We start from the raw sequence: 22181 nt of genomic DNA on the forward strand, positions 1-22181 counted from the left end.
GAAATATTGTTGGTGGATGCCCAGTTTAATATTACTGTGAAAATATTGTAGGCTTATGTACGAGATAAGTTTCTCACATAAGCATAAGTTTGATATTACTGAAAAAAATATTGGTTGGCTTTATGCATGAAGATTTAAGACTTAAATTGCTCACCACAAGTTTAAGTTTCTCACCGAAAGAAAGTTATGATGCCTTATGTACGAGTTGTTACTGACATAAAGACGAGTGAATGTAAGCGCTTTGAAGGAAGTAAGTAAGAAAGAAAGTGTGAATGTGTGAATGAGGATTAATAGTGATTAACTAACAGGTGTGAGAATCACAATTAATCATACAAGGGTCACAAGGCGTTATTCTGAGAGATCTAAAATTTGCAGACAAGGGTGAATCTTAAACATCTAGTCTATGTCCGGTGGAAACCAGCAGGGAATCCACTAGAAGCTTGACATGGAACTCGTCTGTACATTAAGTAGCATTTCTCCCAGACGACCAAGACCACATAATGCCAGAATTATCAACCCAAACTGTAAGACTAAAAGACAAAAGAAAGGTCATAGAGGATGTGGATGGAGATTTGTCCAGTATGCTCACAGACGTGGCAGAGAGGGGGAGATGAGAAGGTCAAGAAGAGGAGAATGGAGAGAAAGCAGTCAGAGGACGCGCTGAAGGAATGATTATAAGCGGAACTAAACCCAGCTGGTTTAAATTTACAGAGAGCTCTGTAGAACAAATTTTAAGAGTTTTTGTTTTGATTTATTAAACTTGATAAGAGATGAAGATGAATTCAGATTTTTATAGATGGCCAATATTTTGGGGAATGTGATCACAGACAGGACACTTCCTGTCCCCAAACATAGTTACAAAGGTTGTGTCTCCCAGGAAAGACATGACTGTGTCATTAACTAAAGCAAACGACGCAGAGTGGGGGGACATGGGACATACATGGGGTCATAAAAGATAGTCAGAGATAACAAAAGGGCTATTGACTGGGAAAACACAGGAGGGATAGGCAACAGAGCAAGATGGATCAGGATGAAGTAAATGTCCTCATCTTTACGCATCACAGTGACGCCAAGAGTACACCACAGCAGGGGGTTGACGGAGTAATAGAAGAGTTAACATTAACAGGGAAAGAATTTGATATTCTAAAAGGAAATACCTGAAGGATTGTGGAGATTCAATCAAGAACTGAATAGATTTAAATAAGACAATATCATTGAAATTTAGACGCTATAGAAGTTATGAAACCAGTGATAACAGGACTTAAACGTTGCAGGACTAATGAGCCATGACGGAATGAATGGACGAATCAAATAGAACCCCAGGTAAGCAGAAAAGGGTTAAGAGGGCCGACTAGCCCAGTCAGCAGAGCATGAGTTCGTGGACATCAGTTTTGTGAGTTCGAGCGTCCTGTCAGAGGCATATTCAGCAAGTGAGGAGGAACAACGTATGTGTACAGGACATGGACTTTAAGTGATATTAAAAGTAAATACATACATACAAGTATACATTGGACTGAAGTGAATTAGAACTCATTATAGCACAGTATAGACTGGATGACGCAGAAATACAGCAGGTCCTGATGAAGCATATCTTCATTAGATATAGTTAAAGGGAAAGTAGGACCCGTTCAGTGCAGAAATAGTCAGACAATATAATGATATACCTGAGGACGGAGCCAAGAGATAGTTAGACTACAGGAAGGCCCTGGGGGAGGAGTGTAATGCAGGAGAAGAGTAAATTTTATGAGACCCGCAGATTACCTTAAGATAGTGAAAACTAAACAGGGGGATGGGTAATCAATACATGAGTTTGAAGCAGAATGACAGAGATATTTTAAAGATAACTCTGGAATCCTAGAGGATGCAGCGCCTGATAGTTATATCAGCAGCAATATAGAAAGTAAAAGCAGCTTACAAGTGAGGCTAAAGAGTAAGTGAAGAGAGGGACAGACAAAGCAGGTTTGGAAATTGGAGATACGTTACAAGAAAAGACATTTTTGGAGGTGAAATGCCCCAAAAGGAAGAAAAGAAACAGGGAAAAGAACAGGAAAAGTGACAGAGGGGAAGACAAAGAGGAAGATGCATGACGAGACAAAGAAAAGACAAGAAAGTAGGGAACAAGGGGAAAAAGAGGTTGATAAAGAAGACGTGCCTTATAAACAAGGGAAAGGATCATTTTGATTTTTAATATGCATATAGACTTGCTAGAAAAAACTACCGTATTTTGCGTACGAAAAGGCGCACCGGATTATTACGCGCACCATCAGCTATCTGTCTACCATGTGTACTGGTCCATACATAAAGCGCACCGGACGATAAAGTGCAAAAGATAAACAAAACAGACGGATAAGTCAGAGTCAGTTGAGCTTTATTAAACGCGTTCAACTCATTCAGATCAACATTGTTCAACATCAACATTGTTCAAACGTTAATGAGCGTATTCACAACAACTTTGACTTCAGCTGCAACAAGTAAAAAAACAGTCTGACAACGCAGACAAACTCAATTATTAACACGTAAAAAACACAGTCTAATATCGCTAAAAGGAACGTTAGCATGGTCACAACAACTTAGACAAACTCAGGTACAAACACGTAAAATACAACACACTGCACTTACTTTTTCCAATTCATTCCTCGTCATCAAATCCCTCAAAATCTTCCTCTTCCGTGTCCGAGTTTAACAGTTGTGCCATTACGGCATCCAACAGCACCGGGTCCAACTCGTCATTATCAGAGTCCGTGTCGCTGTCGCTGCCGTCAGTGTTACCGTGTTCGGTGATTATTCCAGCCTTCTTGAAAGCACGGACGATGGTTGAGACTGTTACCTTAGCCCAGGCATCCGCAATCCATTGGCAGATAGTGGCATAAGTCGCCCGGCGCTGTCTCCCCGTCTTGGTGAATGTGTGGTCACCCTCTGTCATCCACTGTCCCCAAGCAGCTCGTAGTTTAACTTTGAACGCCCTGTTGACACCAATATCTAGCGGCTGGAGTTCTTCAGTTAATCCACCGGGAATGATGGCGAGCACCGAATTAGTTTGCTTCACCTGTTTTTTGACAACATTGGGCGCACATCGAGTCGCAGATTAATAGGGACGGAGATATGTGGAAAAAGCCATCCGGTTTTTTGACGTAAATTTCTCTCAGCCACTCACTCATCTTTTCCTCATCCATCCAGCCCTTCGGGTTAGCTTTGATAATGACGCCGACTGGAAACTTTTCTGTTGGCAAAGTCTTCCCCTTGAAAATGACCATGGGAGGAAGTTTCTGGCCATTAGCCTGGCAACTGAGAATTACAGTGAAGGATGACTTCTCGTTCCCTGTGGTGCGTATAGACACTGTTCTGGTCCCTGTTTTCTCCACAGTGCGGTTCACGGGGATATCAAAAGTGAGGGGAACCTCGTCCGTGTTTGTGATGTGCTCACGTTTTATCTTATTTTCAGTGATTTTGTTTTTGCAGTATGCGCGGAAATTGGCCAGCTTTTCTACATAGTCTTTTGGCAGCTGCTGCGACACGGTAGTTCGTGCGCGGATGGAGAGATTACGTCTTCTCATAAAACGAAACCACCAAGAGGGACCACCACAAAAGTCATTAATATTCATGTCCCGTGCTAACGCTGTGGCCTTCAGTCGAATAGAGACTGTAGAGACGCTTCTACATGCCGCTCTCTGTTCGATAATCCACTGTTCAATGTTGTCCTCTAACTTTGGCCATCTCGCTTTATTCCCGCGGAAACTTTGTGTGGTCTTTTTTACTTGGCGCAGCTCATCTTCTTGCTTCCTCCAATTTTGTACCATTGATTCATTGACGTTGAATTCTCTCGCCGCTGCTCTATTCCCATGTTCTACTGCGTGACTTATTGCCTTGAGTTTAAATGTTAGAGCATGGATATGTTTATGTTATTACCGGTGTTTGAGTCTTTAACTCGGGGTCCTTTGTTAGGTGTCCGCGTTGTGCCTGAGTATAATGTTTACATTTTGACAGGGCGCGCGCGGGCGCCGTGTGTAGCGGTAGACTACTGTTCCCAGAATCCTTTGTATACATGTTGTTGGGACTTCCGGTTTCGGAATACCGTAAACATGCTTCTAAATGTGCATCGGCGTCTCTCGCGTCCCAAATCTTCTTTATACACCGTGTACCAAACAAAATATATTCGCGGTCAGTAAGCACAACCATAAATAAACCATATATTAAGTGCACCGGACTATTAAGCGCACGGACGGCTTTTGAGGACTTTAAAGACTTTTACGTGCGCCTAATAGTGCGGAAAATACGGTAAGACACAATGTTTGTAAAGCATCACATGAGCAGGTGTGAGAGATTGAGTTTGGAACTCACCTGCAAGCACATATAGAAGATTAGTACATTACATTAGATGTGTGACCTTATTCAGGCCTCACCAACAGAGGAGATGTGAAACATGATGCTTAATTATGTGAAAGATTCTAAGTTGTGAGCTGACCCTTATGGCCAGCTCAACGAGGGAATTATTGAGATAATTATTATAGTTTGAAGTATTTGAATTGCACACACACATACATACACACACACACACACACACATACACGCACACACGCGCACAAGCAAACATTTAGAGTTTGAAACAAATGGTGGTAAAACAGATAGGTTTGAGTGTCAGATTACAGACACATAGACTAATTGCCCCTTGGGGAGCTCAGCCAGGGATGTGACTAGTGAACTGTGAAAGGACTGAGGTGAGATTGCGGAGTTGAGGACAGACGCAATTCCATCTCTCCCTTGATTACATCCTGGATTAGTGAACGTTAGGAAACTATCTGGATTATTGAACTTTATGAAATGCAGAAACATTGATGGAAAGCATGATTACCAAAATCATTGTTTAAATGGGCTGCAGAAGTTGAGTCATGGGCGATGCCATGTCTCAAATGGAGGGATGAATGGACTAGTAAACAAACATTACGATTCAATAATTACTAAAAAAAATGTTTGATGTGCACAATGGACCCAGCAGTGATAAAACTACAGACTTATCATGGAATATAAGATTGACAATATTCACGAGAGAACTTTTTGAAATACATGAACTGCCAAAAGACATTGTTTATCACAACGTATGGAGATCTGGTGTTTACAGAGGCGAGCCAAGTGGAACAGCCAAGGTGGAAGGAGCCACACCGTGTCGTCCTCACCACTGGAGGGACGAGATCATGGGTGCATCTCTCTTTATGGAAAGAGAGAGTCTGAACTGGCGGCATCAGCGGCAGACAACACAACAGATCCATAACACAGCAGACGCAGGACTTCGCTTTGTATACGGTGCGCAAAGCATTACACTCTGCTACGATGAACGGGAGCCAGAGACAGCAAAAGAAAAAACGAGTTATCATCATCACAGCGACGACGATAATATGGGTGCTAAGAACACCTGCATTATGCGCCGGACAATCGGTAGCACGTGAAAAAAAAAGACAGCAAAGAGGCAAAGGTAATCTGATCACCCAATCCATGTTCTAATAGATCAACATATGTTGGTGTGTCACAACTGTGTATACCGGTAAATGAAACATACATTTTTAAATTCAATACGCAGACCTGAAATATAGAGGGAAGAAAATAAGTGATCAACTTGATGTGGAAGGTTATGAAATGTATAATGTATAATCGACATGACAGTAGCTGGGGAAACACAATGGCATATTATACAGCCACTGTTGTTTACACTACCTAAGAGTGCCTTTTTATCTGCTACAACATCACTACATGCAAAGTTAATGAGATATGCATATGAGATGGGAAGAGTACCAGTTCATATGTGTCAAAGGAGTGACGGGAGGAGGTCTCTTAGCAACCCAAGCGCCAGGACGTATGGTGGTGGTGTGGGCACACAGTGCTGAGAGGGCACTTGGAAGCCAAAGGTCTAGGACTTTGTGCCTATGTATTCCTTTTGTGGCCAGCCTTGGTCATAACAAAGACCAGCATCAGCCAGAATCATACTGCAAGGTCAAGGTCGAGAGGTTAGTGGACGGTCTGGTCCCAGTAGCACCTGATACTACGTATTTCTATTGGGGTGCCCAGAGGTCCCTAACAAGTACAAACTGACTGACCAAAGAGCAGCGGGTTTAAGGGCCTTCCGCTTGTACTTCTATATTTCCCATCACACCGCAAAATTATAGACAGAATAAATTGTCTGTCTGTCGAATTACAAAGATTGACCAATCTGACTCACAATTTAGGACTTGCTCAAGGGTCACAGTTGCAGCACACCACTTAAATGGTGTGGCAGACCAGTTATGGCAGTAGACATGTTGTTGGCCGAGGGAAAAGGAGTTTGTTCAATGTTTGAGGACTGTGCACAACCTTTTGAGTGTAAAAGTGTCATGTTAACACCAATATGAAAGACATGTTGAAAACTGAAAAGAGTAATATGTTTGGATATGAAACAGTCTAATGCTTTGATAAACAGGAGGGAAATGTAATAAAATGTAAATATATGATTATATTTCTGTGATGTATATTAGCTGCATAATAGTGATATGACAATATTTGTATATTATCTTCATCATTAGTCTAAGAGAAAAATGGCATGTGAAAAACTGCATTTGTGAAAGTGTTGTAAAGATCGGGCAAAGGAATGTTTATTCCAAGGAGGGGTGTAGGACCCTAGGGAGGGGTGTAACACCACTGGGGAGTTAGGTAAACATTCCCCATGCTCTTATCTCTAAGGAAGAAAGACAGTTATAAAAACAAGTGATTTGAAGTTAACCAATGAGAATGTGACCAGCCTATTCCATAATGTGAAATAAAACCTACCTGCAAGGGAAAAAACGTTGTGAGACCAAGGAGGGTCGCCAGGCTATTTACGCCAGCCTGGCGACCTGGCCCGACGGTTTCTCCCTTGCTTGCAAGCTGCACAAAGTCTGACGTTTCTGTATCGTTTCATATTCTAAGTTGAATTATGTTCTCTGTGTGTTTAAGGAATAGCATTGGTTTATGTCTAATTTCTTGACAATTCCTCACAACCGCAAACACGGACGTTTATGGTTTAGGACGAACCGCACCGTCGGAGAAATAGAAATCCTGGTAACAGCACAAACAACTAAGTCACGATGCAGTGGGCGATGGATTAGTGGAAAGTAGAGTACAAATAAGATCGATTGCAATATATCTTGTATTAATAATAAGCTTTGAAGACAGTTTTAATTTCAGCTGTTTCAGCTCTCACTGATTCTGGATGAACTTTCAATCCCCACGGCTCAGTCTGAATCTGGGAGACGCAGCCTGATGACATCATAACAAGGGAGGTAATCCCAGGCCTTTAGTCCCGCTCTTCACATGTCAATCACTTGACCTCACATCAAAAGATCGAAAGTCCACACAGGAAAAAGTGAAGAGCCAAGAAAAAAATGTCACACGGGGATAGTGCAAATGAGTTAGTGGGGATTTCAAAGGAAAATGTGAGCGGAGGATCATTGGTTTCGTTAGCAAATAATACTTTTTTTCTAAAACATAATTAAAAAATGTTGCCCTCTCAATACAGTTAACATTTACAAAAAAAATTTCATTAAATTACATCCTTACACGCTAGCCACCATCTGAGATAATGACATCACATTCTATCGTGTGAACACATCATTAGCACCACAGACATGACTTACTTGTCTAACATCCAGTGGTCCAGATGGTAGCGCTGCGACAGTCCGCTGGAGGTCACCGTGACCACGTGCTGCTTTATCTGCTCCTGCATGTGCAAGCCCGACCCGCCCTGAGTCATGACCAGCAGGAGGCGCTCTCTGACAGCCGCACTCACGTCCATGTGCACCAGGAGCAGCACTCTCGCCCCTCGCACCCGGCTCCTGTCACCCGCCTCCCTGAGCACCCTTGACAGCTCCTTCTCGTTGGCAGAGTGGACCTCCAGAAGATCAGCTCCAGTGAGCAGAGCAGCGCAGCGAACGGTGGATCTGCGCCCGGTGCCCGTATTGGAGGCCAGGAGAACAGCGTGAGCTCCAGGTATGAGCAGGACACGAAAGATGTGCGCTAGCTGCCGCGCCCTCTGCTGGTGCACGGCATATGTACGGAGAAAGCCGCTGGAGAGACAGTGGTGATCTTTGTAAAACTCTTTGTTCAAGATATTTTGCAGGGCCTCAGTAAAAATATCAAGCAAATACTTTTTATAAGTGATCTGCTTCAAATTGCTCCCGTTTTGCTCTGTTTTCATAAATGCAGGCAGTTCTGGGCTGTACACCACATCCGAATATCTAAGAGGTTCTTCACTGTCCATAGTTTGATCTTTTTTAGGACAGCCAATGTTTTCCGGACAATGGAACACGTTCACTTGTTCCAACATGTTTCCAAAATGAGCCGTACAAACATCACCCATAATTCTTTCCAGATTTGAACGCTGACCTTGGCTTACTCTGTCGATAAAGGTGTGTGTACATTCGTGTAACCAAAGTTTCACAATATTGACAAGGATTGCATTTGGCCCGATCATGGAACGGTCGCTTTGCCAAAGAGTCATGCCTTGGAACACTTTCTGCAAGTCGTGAATGGAGAAGAGGAAATCAGTCTCGTCCAAATGCTCCTGCAACGCCAAATACAGATTGTGAGTAGCGAAGATGATACAAGACACCATTTCTGAAGCATTTGGGAGCAGCGGCTGCATCCACAGCTGCAGACGGGGAGAGTGCAGAGAGAGGATCAGTTCTGGAGATAAGGTGGGCAAGGTGAAGATGGAGAAGAGGCGAGTGAGGCGCGGGGAGAGCGTGGGGGGGTGGGAGGGCACACAGCCGGCACACATGTAGGACACGCTGCTGGTGCTCAGGAGCCGGAGGGAGGAGTTACTGAACATGGCCACTCCTCCAGTCGACACACTTTGCCTCAGAACCTCTAAAGCGGGAGATGTTGTACCAGCCACATCTGTGGAGTCAAGGAAAGGAAAACATGTACAAGAGTTGAACAGGATTAAAAATACACTATTTCATTCATTATATAATGACTAGAGGGCACCATGTAATTAAACGAGGTGGAACATGTATTAAAGGTGCACTGTGACCAAACAACAACTACAATTTTGAACAACGGGGCATTTTTTTGGTGAATTTTTCTACACACCATGTGGGGACATTGTTCTCATTTCTTCTGAAATGTATATTCTGGGGCCTCAGTTATATCGCTTGCTTGGGCCCCTTGAGTAGGTGGCCCTCTGCGCCATGTGTGGGACTGATTAAAGTTCCCTACTAGGTGCAGGACTTTGCTTATCTCTTTAAGACGGCAGATAATCTTACAATAACATACAAATAAATGATGTGAAATGTGATTGCTGGATTTTTTTTTTTTAGATTCTGTCTCTCACTGTGGAAATGACTCTATGATGAATATTTCAGACCTCCATAATTTCTAAGTGGGAGAACTTGCAAGATCACTGGGTGTTCAAATACTTTCCTCACTATAGATACTGCATGACTGAAAGTGTGCATGACTTTTTTGGGGGGGTAAGGAACATCATTTTTTAATAAAGTAGTTCTCCTGATTTTGTGCCACTACACCAGCAACACTGGCTCTTGGCACATTTCAAAAGAAGCAGCCATGACTTCAGAGAGCTTGACTTTGGTATGGGTGGATCCCTCATCATCATACAGAAAGCTCAGAGACATCCAAGAGTCATTCTCAACCTGTAGGACCTCAGGAGGCAGGAGGCCACTCCCCTCGCTAGTGCTAATGCTTACGCTAGCATTAGCGTCTCTGTTGCTAGGTGACGGAGGTACAGGGAGGAGGGGGTGCGGCCGGGTCACCGAGGCTCTCTCTCTCTTTCTCCCTGCTCAGGTCTGTGTTCAGCACGATCTTGCAATTTGTCAGGACAAACAACTATTTCAACTACGCAATCATCAACGGTGAATTACTGAGCGTCGTTTGGTATGCTGCAAAACGCAGCAGAAAACATGGACGTGTGGGAAGGCGAGAGCCATCATCGCCGCAAGCGCGGCTTTAATGTAATTTGTTGTCAATTAAATCGGACTTTTTATCTTAAGTAGTACTACCAGTACTACTGACACACATGTAGTACTTTTACGCAAGAAAGCAGACACTCGCAATGGCTTCGGCCATTGCACATTATCTAGTTATTTATTTTTATCACATAGCAGATTTAAATTGTTCTTCTTTTTGACTTATACGGGTTGTTTTATCATTGTTCATAGTTTTATGTTGCACAGAATCACCAAAGCAAGTTCCTTGTTTGTGAATACTGTTCATTGACAATGGCAATAAACCTTTTCTAATTCTGATTCTGATTCTAACACTCATTCTAGCACAACATTGCTCTGTTTTTGTGTAAGTTTGTGTAGGATACATATCCAAGTTCTCAGATTAGATCTGCAGATTTAGAATGACTTTTGGTGTCCAGATGATACAATTGAAGCTTTTTCTACAATGGAACACTCCTGGAGGAATGAGGCACTACACCACATGTGGTTTAGTGCGGAAAACATGATATCTGATTCATAACAAAAATAAATAATTTATGCATTGAATAAATACTGCCAATGTGTATTTAATTCACCCAAAATACATATGTATATGTATATATATATATATACAGATATATATATATATATATATATATTTGTATATTATATATCACAAAAAATGTATATATATAAGCCCTCTGATTGGCCAAGGATGCAGCCAACAACAACTATAGATACAGCAGAGTATGGAGAGCAAAATAAGAAAAATATAGTAATTTTGGCAAAAAAAAAATTGGGCAATTATGCTATAATCCCGGCGATGTGTACAACCAACAAAAGTCAGAAAAGTGAATGTCTCCCTGAGCATTAGTACATGAAGTGGAAGTACGCACCTGTGGCAGCCTGGTGTAGATCATCCACAAACAGCAGCAGGTTGGAGGCTTGTGTAGTGCTTCCAAACACAGTGAACAGGTCCCAGGGGCCCAGGACAGCACTGCCACAAAGGCTCACACACGGCCTTCTGAAAGTGGGCAAACTCCTACACACTGTGGTCTTTCCTGAACCAGGCTCTCCCACCAGGAGAACCGACTGCTTGGCCTCCAACATGATGTTCAGAAGATGTGTATAAACCCCATACTGAGAGAGAAGAGTAAGAGCAAAGTGTATTAAATATGAATGTAATCATAATTATGTTATTATTCTCGTGTGTTTTTTTTTTCTTGTCTTCAAGAAAATGTAATGCAAGATACGCAAGCCATGTTTCCACTGTCCAAGTGAACGGCACTGAGCATTTGAAGGGGTTCAAGGCAAACTTCTACAGCAGTAGTCTGCTCTCTTTGGTTCCCAGAAGGCTTTTGAGCGAGATGAGTGAATAAGAGACTGCAAAGTCAGTCTGAAACAAGACAAAATGAAAGAAAGAAAATGATCTCACAAAACGCTGACTTGATCTTGATTCGTTGAACCAATAGACTAAGCAAAAGAAAGTACACATTAGCATCAGCTGTTTCCTGTTTATTGACAAAATGCTCTCGTATATAACCAATAAATTGAACCTTAAACCTTAATTTCTGTTTAAAGAGCAAGGAAAAATGCAAAGAACTTGAAATCAAGTTTAACATCTTGCTGAAAAAGAAGAACCTAGGAAAGGTCCAGCAAAAACAATTGGATCAAGAACCTACTAGATGTGCGCTCCAAATGGCTCGCATTTTAGTTACATTCAATTCAATGTATTTTTGTAACGCCCAAAATCGCAACAGCAGTTTCCTCGAAGGGCGACAGTGAAAAACAGACAGTCCTTAGACAAATGTCCCAGCATCCCGTGTCCTTAGACAAATGTCCCAGCATCCAGTGTCCTTAGACAAATGTCCCAGCATCCCGTGTCCTTAGACAAATGTCCCAGCATCCCGTGTCCTTAGACAAATGTCCCAGCATCCCATGTCCTTAGACAAATATCCCAGCATCCCGTGTCCTTAGACAAATGTCCCAGCATCCCGTGTCCTTAGACAAATGTCCCAGCATCCCGTGTCCTTAGACAAATATCCCAGCATCCCGTGTCCTTAGACAAATGTCCCAGCATCCCGTGTCCTTAGACAAATGTCCCAGCATCCCGTGTCCTTAGACAAATGTCCCAGCATCCTGTGTCCTTAGACAAATATCCCAGCATCCCGTGTCCTTAGACAAATGTCCCAGCATCCCGTGTCTTTAGACAAATTTCCCAGCATCCCGTGTCCTTAGACAAATATCCCAGCATCCCGTGTCCTTAGACAAATGTCCCAGCATCCCGTGTCCTTAGACAAATGTCCCAGCATCCCGTGTCCTTAGACAAATGTCCCAGCATCCCGTGTCCTTAGACAAATTTCCCAGCATCCCGTGTCCTTGGACAAATGTCCCAGCATTCCGTGTCCTTAGACAAATGTCCCAGCATCCCGTGTCCTTAGACAAATGTCCCAGCATCCCGTGTCCTTAGACAAATGTCCCAGCATCCCGTGTCTTTAGACAAATGTCCCAGCATCCCGTGTCCTTAGACAAATTTCCCAGCATCCCGTGTCCTTAGACAAATGTCCCAGCGTCCCGTGTCTTTAGACAAATGTCCCAGCATCCTGTGTCCTTAGACAAATGTCCCAGCATCCCGTGTCCTTAGACAAATGTCCCAGCATCCCGTGTCCTTAGACAAACTTCCCAGCATCCCGTGTCCTTGGACAAATGTCCCAGCATCCCGTGTCCTTAGACAAATGTCCCAGCATCCCGTGTCCTTAGACAAATGTCCCAGCATCCCGTGTCCTTAAACAAATGTCCCAGCATTCCGTGTCCTTAGACAAATGTCCCAGCATCCCGTGTCCTTAGACAAATGTCCCAGCATCCCGTGTCTTTAGACAAATGTCCCAGCATCCCGTGTCCTTAGACAAATTTCCCAGCATCCCGTGTCCTTAGACAAATGTCCCAGCGTCCCGTGTCTTTAGACAAATGTCCCAGCATCCTGTGTCCTTAGACAAATGTCCCAGCGTCCCGTGTCCTTAGACAAATGTCCCAGCGTCCCGTGTCCTTAGACACATTTCAAACACATTTCAAACCACATTCCTACAGAAGACTATATCACAGCCACAGAAACAGCAATTAGGAACAACAAAATGACAAACAGAAACTGCAGACCTGAGGTTATATGTCACAGCTAGGCTGAAAGGTGTCTTCAAACATTACCCCTAAAGAGGGGAAGACACTCTCAGCACTGCAAAAGGATCAGCATTAACTTTCTATCAGCAGACAGGGGGCGCTGCACTTTGATCATCAACATAGCAGTTTATGAATCCAAAGTCCACAGCCTCCTCGAGGACACTACCACATACAAACATTCGAAAAGAGGCCCTCCCATTGTCTACAAGAAGAAGGTGATGGACCGTTTACAGAAGCTTTAGAAAGAGGAGGTGAAAGACAGGCACTACAGACTGTATCCTGGAGAAGCCATTCCATGCATTTTTGGCCTTCCCAAAATTCACAAAGAGAATGTTCCACTTAGACCCATAGTGTGCAGCAACAATCACATACAATGTGGCCAAGCATTTAACAACAATTTGGCACCATTGGTGGGGAACACAAAACATGTGGAAAACACCCAAACTTGTGGACAAAGAAATACATCTTCAAAAGGACTCAAATGATGTAATGCTTCCATATGATGTGATGTCACTTTTCACATCGTATCCCGACCCCTGAGGCAGTGGCAGTGGTGAGGATGAGACTGCAGGAGGACACAACCTTACAGGAAAGGACCAATCTGACACCTGAACACATCTGCAATCTACTAGACATTTGTCTGAACACCACATACTTTAATTTTCAGGGCCACTTCTACAGATTCATGGCTGTGCCATGGGCTCTCCTGTCCCTCCAATCATGGCCAACTGGTACATGGCGCAGGCACTCCTCCAAGTCTCTGGTCCTGCTACGTGGATGACACATTTGTTACAATCAAGAAACAAGAGCTGGAAGCGTTCTCAGGGCACGTCAGTGCAGTGGACCCGAACATCAAGTTTATAAGAGAAGACACTAAGGAGAACCGCTTGGCCTTTCTTGGTTGACCAGCACCTACTTTTTGACTGTAACCATCCACAACAGCACAAGCTGGGGGTGATCAGAACTTTACAACACAGAGCCCAAGAAGTGTCCACCAGCTGAGGGCAAGAGGAAGCAGGAATAACACGTCCGGAATGCTCTCTCAGCCTGTGGATACTCGGCTTGGGTAACACACAGCCACTGCACAAAAGACTGTATCAACCTAGAAGACACGCAAATTCAGGACCGCAGAGCGCTGTGTATCTGCATCTTAAAGCCACAAACCACTCAATTGAAGACAGTGAGATGAAGATTCTAAGCAAGAAGAAAAGATGGTTTGAAAGAAGAGTTAAAGAGGTTATTTTTGTTTTTTAAGAAAGAAAAGAGAATCCCTCTTTAAAAAGAAATGGAGGTTTAAGGTTCAATTTACCGGTAATATAAAACAGCATTTTAAAGCAATGGGGCCATTCAGATGCTAATCGGGCAATCATCAGTGATGAGGGAGCTGCAGCCAGACAACAATAGGATTTCCCTGGCCCATTACAGGGCTGTTAGGGTAACAAAGAAGATTAGTGTCAGGGTAAACTTAAAACAGGACAGGCTGTTATCAGGGCTCATGCAGCTCAGAGTTCTCAAACTAGATCCCAATATTGAGAATGATGAGGATAAGTCAAAATGTCTTGATTTTTAAAAACAGTGTCCAAATGGCTAGAACTGAATCTGTTTCTAAGATATTAAGAAAACACTTTAAACTACATTAATAATATTTTAGACCAACTTTATAGAGTGTAGATCAAATAAATTGTGAGTCCACTAAAGACATGCACTGTGCATCAATTAATCAACTAAAGGAGGTGGGGCACTGGCAAAAACTTCTAAAAATGACATACTATGTATAAAGGTCAAATTCTTTTTTTTTTTTACTTTTGAAGGCAAAAAAAAAGATAAAAAATTTGCCATTTTTTGAGTCGGAGTGACCGCCAGGGGTCAGGCTTCAACAGTCCAGGGGTCAGGCTTCAACAGTCCAGGGATCGGGAGGCTAAATCTCACGATTTTAAGATATTTCAATCGACCTTTTGTACGCCGTTATCCTTTATTTTGGTAGCGAAGGCGAGCGGGGGAAAATGCGGGGGACACGGGCGCCGCCATGTTTGTTGTGCTGCTGGGCGTGTTTCAATCCCAGAATGCATTGCCTAAGTCAAATGTCACACTCTGATAGAGTGTCACATTACTATGGAAACCTCAGTGGCGCCGACAGAGGCAAACTAACTTGTAAAAGACAACATAACGTCATCTATGCGCGTTCTGTTTTGTTACAGAAGCATATGGAGGACTGAATATGAAGTCGCACATGCATTTCGGTGGTGCGTTATCAGTCCTTTGGTATGAAAGATATGTTGACCAACGTGACAAAAATATTCGACACGCCGGTTTAAGAAAGACCGGTCGGTGAGTCGGCTAAATAATTGAAAAATAAAAGATGCTGACGTTTTTTCAAAAAAATGCCGATATTTATTTTTCAGTCGGCTAGTTTCATACCGGGTCAGTTGGGTTACGGCAAACAGGCAATTTATTTTGGGTAGCCTAATGAGGAAGTGACTCTAGACACGGCAGAAAACAAAGACACACGCGGAGCGCGGACATGCGATATACGGCGGTCTGCAGTTCAGAACCTGCCGCAGTGAAATGAGACTTTCTTGGCCAGACCTGACTCACGAGTCAAAGACACATGTGCATCATTATCTGGACCATATTTCTGTGTAAATATCTCATGTCACAGTAACACTCACTCGATGAGTACGAGCTCAAGAGCAGATGAACCAGATGTGAAGACACTGTCAGCCACACAGAGTCATCAAGGACAGAGGGGACAGTAGAAACAGAGGGGACAGTAGAAACAGAGGGGACAGTAGGAACAGAGGGGACATTAGGGACAGCTGTGATGTGTTTAAGCTTCAAAATGCTGTGTGTTTTATTACAATACAACTATTCACTTAGAAATGAGTCTAATTAGTAACACAGAGCAGTGGACCTCGGGTGCACCGCGAGACCCCCGGTTCAAAAGACACATCACTACCGCGTTTATGTATGTGTAAATATCTCAAGTTACACCATGGGCAACTGCGGCTTTTTGACGTATGTACAAGTTCTAATTTCTTTGTAAATTTCGTGTGAGCAGCTTTTATTCAGGAGCACTGTATAACCCGAAGAGTATGGCACTCATCATCAATACATTACACAAAGGTTATTCATATATTAAATGAAAGTGTGAAGCCTTGAAGCCTTGGCTTGAGGTAGGTAACACATTTTTAGATTGTGTTAGTGATTTAAGTGATTAACTGTTAAAGAGAACCAAATCAATTTGGTCAGTCCACTAGTCTGTGAGATATCCAGCATTTAAAAAATCTTCACTTTGGAGAGGATTATAAAATTCTCAGTTTTAGGACACTATCTGCATTAATAAAAATATCTGGGTACAATGAACCTAAAGCTGCGTTCAGACCGCTGCGTCCAAATTCACGCCGGACGCCAGAGTTGGACGCCCGTACATTTGAAGGCAGATGTCCCGGACGCACGTCCAAAAAACAAACTCACCAGCAGACTTGCATCCGAGGCGTCCAGCGCACACGAGCAGTAGAGGAGTTGTAGTGTTTCCCAGTGTTGCTGTTCTCTTGGTGCGGTGGCAGAACAGGCTGAGAAAGTGGCTTTGGTGAATTTACTTTACAAAGTCCAAACGGAGGCGATAGACTCCGGGGCCTGTCTGGGACCCACAGATACTTCAGAGCTCAGCAGAGTTTAGTCAATATCATGATTTGCTCCAAGAGCTGCGTCTTGAGGATTTTTAAAAAATCGTTGCAGAGTTTGTTTTGGGTCTTCTTCTGGGTCGTGCATGGGCACGTCATTAGAGCGTAATCTCTAATTGGCTGCTGCACCTCGTCTGCCACAAAAAAAGTTCAGCTTTATCCAACTTTTCTGCGTCCAGAGCGACCAAAGCGTCCGCCCCCGACGAGGCACGTCCGGCGCTCAGAACGCAGGATTTGCAAAAACACAGGACGCCCAAGTTGCGCGTCCACATAAAAACTTTTAGTGTAAACTGGACGCTTTGACGCAGCGGTCTGAACGCCCCTTTAGACATTATCAACCGATTAATCGAATATATGACTTAAGAACAACTGCTCTATTGCTTAATTCTGTCCGTTGTCGTGTAATTAAGACATCAGCACACATAGGCCAGGCTCCAAGTGCAGCTGGCCGTAGTGTTGTGAGTTTAATCCCGACTCTGACAATGTACTGCATGTCCTCCCTTCTCTCTCATCCCCCATTTCACGCTGTCTTTCCTGTCTAATAAAGCCTTCGGGCCAAAACATTATTTTATTTCATTCATAAGCCTATTATGACCTGTATGGTTGAAATCTCCCAGCGTTGGGAGGGTGCCCTACCTTGGGGGAGATGTGGCTTGTCAGCGTGGTGGTCTGCAGACATACACATCTTTCTGAGGTGACAAAGAATTCAAACACACTTTCTCCTTCTGGAACCTGGATCTGGTACCGACTTTTCAACAGCACTTCACGAGCAATGCACTGGAAACGGGGCCAGACACTGGGGAAATATATAATGTTAATAGTTGCTAGTTTTCACACAATACCTATCCTTCTTCCATCCATCTTCTTCCGCTTATCCGTGGCAGGGTCGCTGGGGCAGCAGTCTAAGCAGGGACTCCCAGACAGGGATCCCGAGATGTTCCCAGGCCAGCCGAGATACAGTCCCTCCAGCGTGTCCTGGGTCTTCCACGGGACTTTCCCCAGGGAGGCGCCCAGGAGACATCCGGAAAAGATGCCCTAGCCACCTCAGCTGGCTCCTCGCAACGTGGAGGAGACCTTACCGGGGAGGCTGAGGGGCGTGATCTCCCCCCTTCTTGAACAGAGGGACCACCACTCCGGTCTGCCAGTCCAGAGGCACTGTCCCCGACCGCCACGCGATATTGCAGAGACGTGTCAGCCAAGACCGTCCTACAACATCCAGAGACTTTAGGTACTCAGGGCGGATCTCATCCACCCCCAGAGCCACTGAGGAGTTTGACAACAACCTCAGTGACTTCAGCTTGGGTGATGGACGAGTCAGCCTCTGAGTCCCCGGTCTCTGCTTCCTCTTCGGAAGACGTGACGGTGGGATTAAGGAGATCCTCAAAGTATTCCTTCCACCGAACGACGACATCCCCAGTCGAGGTCAGCAGGTCTCCACCCGCACCGTAAACGGTGTTGATGAAGCATTGCTTCCCCCTCCTGAGGCGCCGGACGGTTTGCCAGAATTTCTTTGGTGCCGACCGATAGTCCTCCTCCATGGCCTCCCCGAACTCCTCCCAGCCCCCGGTTTTTGCCTCTGCGACAGCACGAGCTGCGGCCTGCCGATGCAATACCTATCCTACTTGAGTAAAATATTTGTACAGTGTATAGTGTAAAAGTACTCTTACTTGAGTAAAAGTTTTGGTTCCCACTGTGACAAGTCTACAAGTGATAAAAGCTTTCTGTTGACAATGAAAGATTTGAACATTTGTTTCTTGATCACATCTAGTTTTTGTGAATTTATTTCATGTTTTTCAAATACGTTAACAAATTATAAATCAGGTTCTGGACTTCCAGATGTTTACTCTTACTGTTACTCTTACGTAGAAGTATCCCAAAAGATACTGAGTTACTTACTTTAGGTTTTAGGGGTTTCTTGGACCAGTACTTTTACAAAAGTGACATCATTTTGAATTTGGCTTCTCTACCCACTGCTCCCTTCTGATCACAATGTTCTTGTTCTTTACCTCGGATGAAGATGTCCACCACAGCCCCAAATGAAGGCCATCAAGAAACAGTTTCTTGCAAGCATTGGTGCATTATTTTCTAAACTGGCACAAGCTGTGTAGGACTCGTGGTGTGGAACATCTGAAAATGTACATTTAAGTTGATTAATATAAGATTCATAACACAGCTGCCAACATCTCACAGCTGCATACCTCTGCTGTCAGGCTCCTCTGCATCTTCAAGATTATGAACCTTCAGGCAAACTTTAAAGCGCTGGATGAGGGCATTTAAGATGCGGAAAAAGGATGTGATTTCCTGTAGTCCGACAGGAGGCCTTTTACATGATCCTGACGGAAAATGGCAGGCAGATGACATACAATTTTCAAGTAAACCCATCATTGTAGGGAAAAGATCTTCAGCCAGTGTCTCCCAAGTACGTTGTACACAATTGTCCGGGTTATATTTTAGGAAGATCTTGTTCATCTCATTTTTCCAAACAGCCCTCCACAGTTCGGCGCCAGTCAAGTTGACAAGGCTACATGCAGTAAGGGCTAGAGGACTGGCAGTGCTTAAATCGCTCACTTCTAGAAGGACCTGGAGATGTTCTTGTGGAGGAATTAGGTGCTCCCCCGAGGCCAAGCACATGAACCGACCAGGCGAGTGATACAGCAAGACTATAGTGTCCATCCAGCTTTGTTCCTCTGTTTGGTTATTTGATTTCTCTCCATCCAGTACAAGCCAGTTCACCACTCCCTCCGCATTGCCACAGTTTCTCAGGAAATTTGTGAGTACACCGTCCTGCCAGCCTTTGTGGTCACAGTTGTGCCCAAGCAGTTCTTTGTGAGACAATGAGTTGGGAAACAGGATAAGTGGTCTCACAAAGCTTCTCAATGCAATGCTTTGTTTGTCTGTTTTTTTGGTAGCAAGCAAATTGAGACCGTCAGCCAAAATTGAGTAGCAGCTGGTCTTTCCACTGCCACTAGGACCACTGAGTATCACTGCTTTGCCAGATTTAAGATACTGGTAAACTGTAAGAGCATTGTTAAGTTCTTCTGCATCAGGCTGTAAATGATTTGCGTGCAAAACCTCCAAAATTGCGCCTTTCACTTCAGACATTTCCTGTTCTTCAAGGTAATGTTCAAGTGATGGAAATTGGTAAACTCCCAGGAACGTTTCCTTGAAAAGTTGCTGGAACTCTATGGTTTTGTTCAGCTCGTGAGTCCAAGGAATAAAGACGGACAGAATTGATTTACAAACAGCGGCTTCCTCAATTAAACTCTGCACTACTGTGGACACTGAACCACTTTCTTTAGCTAAGTTTAACTGCTTTCTACATTGTTCCAAGTATAGTTCAGATGAGGCAATTATATTTTGTAAGATGAGGAAAAAGCAGCTATCATTTGGAGTTTTGCAACCAGGCAGAAGCAAGCAATCTTTAGTAAATGTGAATAATGAGACCAAACGTTGACTTAAGTACTTAGCTTCCATGAAACCCATGGCCGTGAGCATGACTTCGGCAATGAATTTGTAATCTGGGTGGGTTAAGGCAACTGGTCTGGAAGCTGTTTGGAGATCCTCTGGAAAGTTACATGTTTGTACTTTTGACGAAATCATAACACAGCCGTAGTTGAAGGAAGCAGGGGCTTTTTTGTCTGCTACAACAATATCAATTGATGCCTTGCTCTCCTTCGTTATTTTGGAGAAGGACTCATGAATATCTAACAAAAACTGACCAAGAGCAGTACATACCTTTGCTGACAGTAAGTCTGCAGAGTCCAGCACAAGCCAGGCCCCAGTCTGAAGGGAACCTAGCAATAAATTCTCCATCGTAACAGGCCTGACACTTGGATCACACTCCAATACAAAACACATTCTACCCAGAGCCATTGCTAGCTGGACAATGAGGTTTTTCTTTGACGTCTTGCAGGGGCCATTGACAAGGCCGCACCTGAAGTTTGTGAGTGCCAAAATAACACCTAATTTTGCACGTTCTGTCGAAGGCATATGCGGAATAATCCATTCTTCTGAACCAGCATACTCCCAACCGTACTGTAGTCGCTGATTCAAGACGTCTACAAAACATAGCAGTTCTTGGTTATGTTGAACACTTATGTGGTACTTGAAAAATCTCAGCCATTCGAAGGAGGAAAGCAGCAGCCCCTGTACTCCTTGGAGTTGGGATAATTTCTCGGAGTGATTCATTGTCATCAGCACTAACGCCCGCAGGAACTGCCGCAAACATGCTAATTTCACATTGCTAACCTTCTGTAGAATGAATCTATCTCGTATGACACTACCAAGCACCATCACTCTAGTTCTCAGGTAGAACTTAAGGTTGTTCACTTTGACAGGATGTGGGAAAGTGTCCTCCATAATGCTGCACCAAACAGCCTCTTCCACCACCTGCAGACACTGTCTGGGGTATGTCACCAGCAGCCCTGCAACATTTAGAATCTGTTTGGTCACATCATTCAAAAGCTTCGCCTGTTCAACTCTTACATCATCAGATATAACTTGCTTAGGAGGTCCAAGCTGCTCCTTGACAAAAGAACATTCCCTCATGCGTTCTATCATGGACAAGTGGAGCTGCTTGTCAAAGTCAGATAACCACTCCGCAGCATTGAGAGAGGGTTCTACTGGAGACACAAAGGTAATCCGTTCCTTGAAGTCACCTAGAACACCCAGCGTGGCTTGGCATTCGAAGCTAATATCACTGTGCCTACAGTCAAGCTCTTGTACCCCTCTAAAGAGCTTGCGGACAACTGGGAGCATGGCGGAGGGGCTTGGAAGTGATGAAAATACAAGAATGAGCTCCCTGTCACTTAGGAACATCAGCCTGGAATACTGGCTGCGGAGGGAATCCAACAGCTCCACACTCTGAGTGGTAATGCCATCCATCGTAGACAGCCCTGACGTGAGAAGCTGACAAAGATCATCACCAAGAAGGAGCAGAACCTGAGGGTTCCTGGCGATATTGTACATCATTTGCTGGAACTTTGAATCCACTGGTTTGAACAGAGTCAGCTATGGAAAAATAAATAAATATTAATTCTTAATAACATTTGACCTTTTTCCCTATTTTTGTTTAAACATTACTCTAGTGATTATATTTGTAATCTTTTTGGATCAAGAGAACACTACACGTTTTAAACATGCTCAGGTGCATTCACATTTGAGACCAATCGATGCACTATAATAATGCTTTGGAATCATATGGCAGATACACAAAGCTCTTTAGATTACTTTATGAATTCACTCCACACTCATTCATACAGAGAAGGAAAGAACTAAAATTAAAACAATCTAACAAACACCTAGATTTGAGCTATATCCAGTATTGGGAAGTAACACAAGATACAGTAACTGTATTACACTACTGTAGAAAAAGCTTTGG

The 22181-nt window shown here is 43.7% G+C and overlaps 1 protein-coding gene across 1 annotated transcript in view; it reads right to left on the minus strand.

Moving 5' to 3' along the window:
- The window catches only part of dnhd1 (dynein heavy chain domain 1), a 112873-nt gene extending 91138 nt beyond the window's left edge, over positions 1-21735 (minus strand). Inside the window, exons 1-5 of the mRNA XM_072462678.1 lie at positions 19000-21735; positions 18808-18928; positions 17438-17597; positions 10841-11084; positions 7638-8898 (exon numbers count right to left, since the gene is read on the minus strand). Coding sequence (XP_072318779.1) covers positions 7638-8898; positions 10841-11084; positions 17438-17597; positions 18808-18928; positions 19000-21685 — 4472 coding nt within the window. The 5' untranslated portion in view covers positions 21686-21735. The remainder of the gene's footprint in view (positions 1-7637; positions 8899-10840; positions 11085-17437; positions 17598-18807; positions 18929-18999) is intronic.
- Between the last annotated feature and the right edge of the window lie 446 nt (positions 21736-22181).

This window comes from Eucyclogobius newberryi, unplaced genomic scaffold, assembly GCF_026437365.1.
Source record: "Eucyclogobius newberryi isolate DKJ021-1_F unplaced genomic scaffold, fEucNew1.0.hap1 SCAF_4, whole genome shotgun sequence".
NCBI classification, from domain to species: domain Eukaryota; kingdom Metazoa; phylum Chordata; class Actinopteri; order Gobiiformes; family Gobiidae; genus Eucyclogobius; species Eucyclogobius newberryi.